The sequence below is a fragment of the Capsicum annuum genome, unplaced genomic scaffold (assembly GCF_002878395.1).
Source record: "Capsicum annuum cultivar UCD-10X-F1 unplaced genomic scaffold, UCD10Xv1.1 ctg30192, whole genome shotgun sequence".
NCBI classification, from domain to species: domain Eukaryota; kingdom Viridiplantae; phylum Streptophyta; class Magnoliopsida; order Solanales; family Solanaceae; genus Capsicum; species Capsicum annuum.
Window position 1 is genome coordinate 1 of NW_025836735.1, and position 1,594 is coordinate 1,594.

At 38.3% G+C, this 1,594-nt stretch overlaps 1 protein-coding gene across 1 annotated transcript; it reads right to left on the bottom strand.

The window, feature by feature from the left end:
* Nucleotides 1–13: 13 nt before the first annotated feature.
* LOC124891085 lies at nucleotides 14–687 on the bottom strand (the record flags this gene model as incomplete). Its single annotated transcript, XM_047402902.1, has 2 exons — nucleotides 302–687; nucleotides 14–160 (listed from the first exon to the last, which is right to left on the bottom strand). Coding segments are annotated over exons 1-2 (334 nt in total), but the record flags the coding sequence as incomplete, so codon positions are not given.
* Between the last annotated feature and the right edge of the window lie 907 nt (nucleotides 688–1,594).

Below are 1,594 nucleotides of genomic sequence, written 5' to 3' on the forward strand. Positions count from 1 at the left end.
TGATCAATCTTGCTGAGCACTCCAGAAACGTTATGAATCAGTTCTCTACAACTCCTCCTGGTCGATAATGAGGTCTCACAATCCGAAAGATCTCTATCAGGTTCTGGAAAGAGTGGTTCATCATCAACAGAGTCCACTGATTCAGCAAGCACTTTGTCCTCTGGAAGAAAACAAGCATCATATTTATTAGAAGCATGGATGCATGAAATCCAAGTTCAGAGTTGTCTTATTTTTTAATTTATGTATTTGAGGGAAAGAAAGGAAGTATGCAAATAGTAAAATGTCGAATCGGGGACCATACTTGAGCTACTCTTGGGACTGCTGGAGAGGTAGCTGTCAGTTGATTGGTGATCAAGTGAATTCCCAACTAAATCTGCTTCATCTTCCAAAGTAGAAAAATATCTAGTAGGATAAGTGAGAGCACATTTAGCTTTAAACCTTTGCAAACTTAGTTCTGAACTCTTTATTTCGGCCATCTCAAAATCCATATCTTCTTTATCAGATCCGCCAGGTCAAGCACCAAGTTTGTCTGCCACATTGCTCCAAGTTTTAGAAGCTGAAGCCTTTTGGGGCTTACTGCCTGATCCTGCTGGCATCGATTCCAAACCCATGAGCCTAGCAACCAAACTTGGAACTTTCATTTTGCGCTTGCTTTCACAACGTGTATCGGTCATTCCATTATTCTTTGCATTTCAAAAACCCCCATTGTTCTCATTAGCAATCTACATTGTTCATACAAGAACCAAAAACAATAAAAACAAAAACATTCCTGCCAGGCTAAAATCTGAGACAATAGAAGAAAAAGAAAGCTAAATGTGGGAGTATAGTTCAAGAAATGAGTAGCAAACGAAGCTTTGGCTGCTTCTCATCCCCTCCAAACTTTTTGGAAGCTTGTTTCAAGCAAGCTATAAGAATGCAGCAAAAAAAAAGAAATAATTTAGCCCTCTAGCTAGAATCACCTTCAAGAAATTAACCATTCTGCTTTAAAAAAGAGTAGAATGTAGTAGCAGCTAACCTGATGAAAGCAGTTTCTTTGGAAACAGCTTCTTGGCAAATCTACGGTTCCGATCAAAGAGCTGAAAGAAAATGCCCACGCAACCACAAGGCCTTTGAGGTTGTCTCTCATTCATTTCTCTAGTTGAGCTATCATTCATCCTTCAAAATCCTCTCTTAAATTTCTTCACCTTTTCTACCACTCTGCTGAATGTGATTCACACACTTTTTCTTCCCAATAAGATTCTATCAAACATTATCTTCACATTAATTTGGAAAGAATTAAACAAAAGACCCCCCCACTGGCCCCTCTTCCCAAAACATCACTCACCCTCCTTGGCCCAAAAAAAGAAAATGGGGAAAAAGAACTTACATTTTCATGCAAGAAACAAAGCAAAAACCCAACAAAATATCAGAAAGAAAGTAGAAAATAGCTATGAAAAGTAAAACCCTGAACTGTGTTCAATTATGACAAAACTTTCACAAGAAACCACAGTCAAACAAAGCAAACACAGAACAAGAAAATACAAACAGCAATACCCAGAATGTCTTCAACTTGCACCAAATGTGCTACTGTTCAAGAAAACAGCTAGAACTGGTT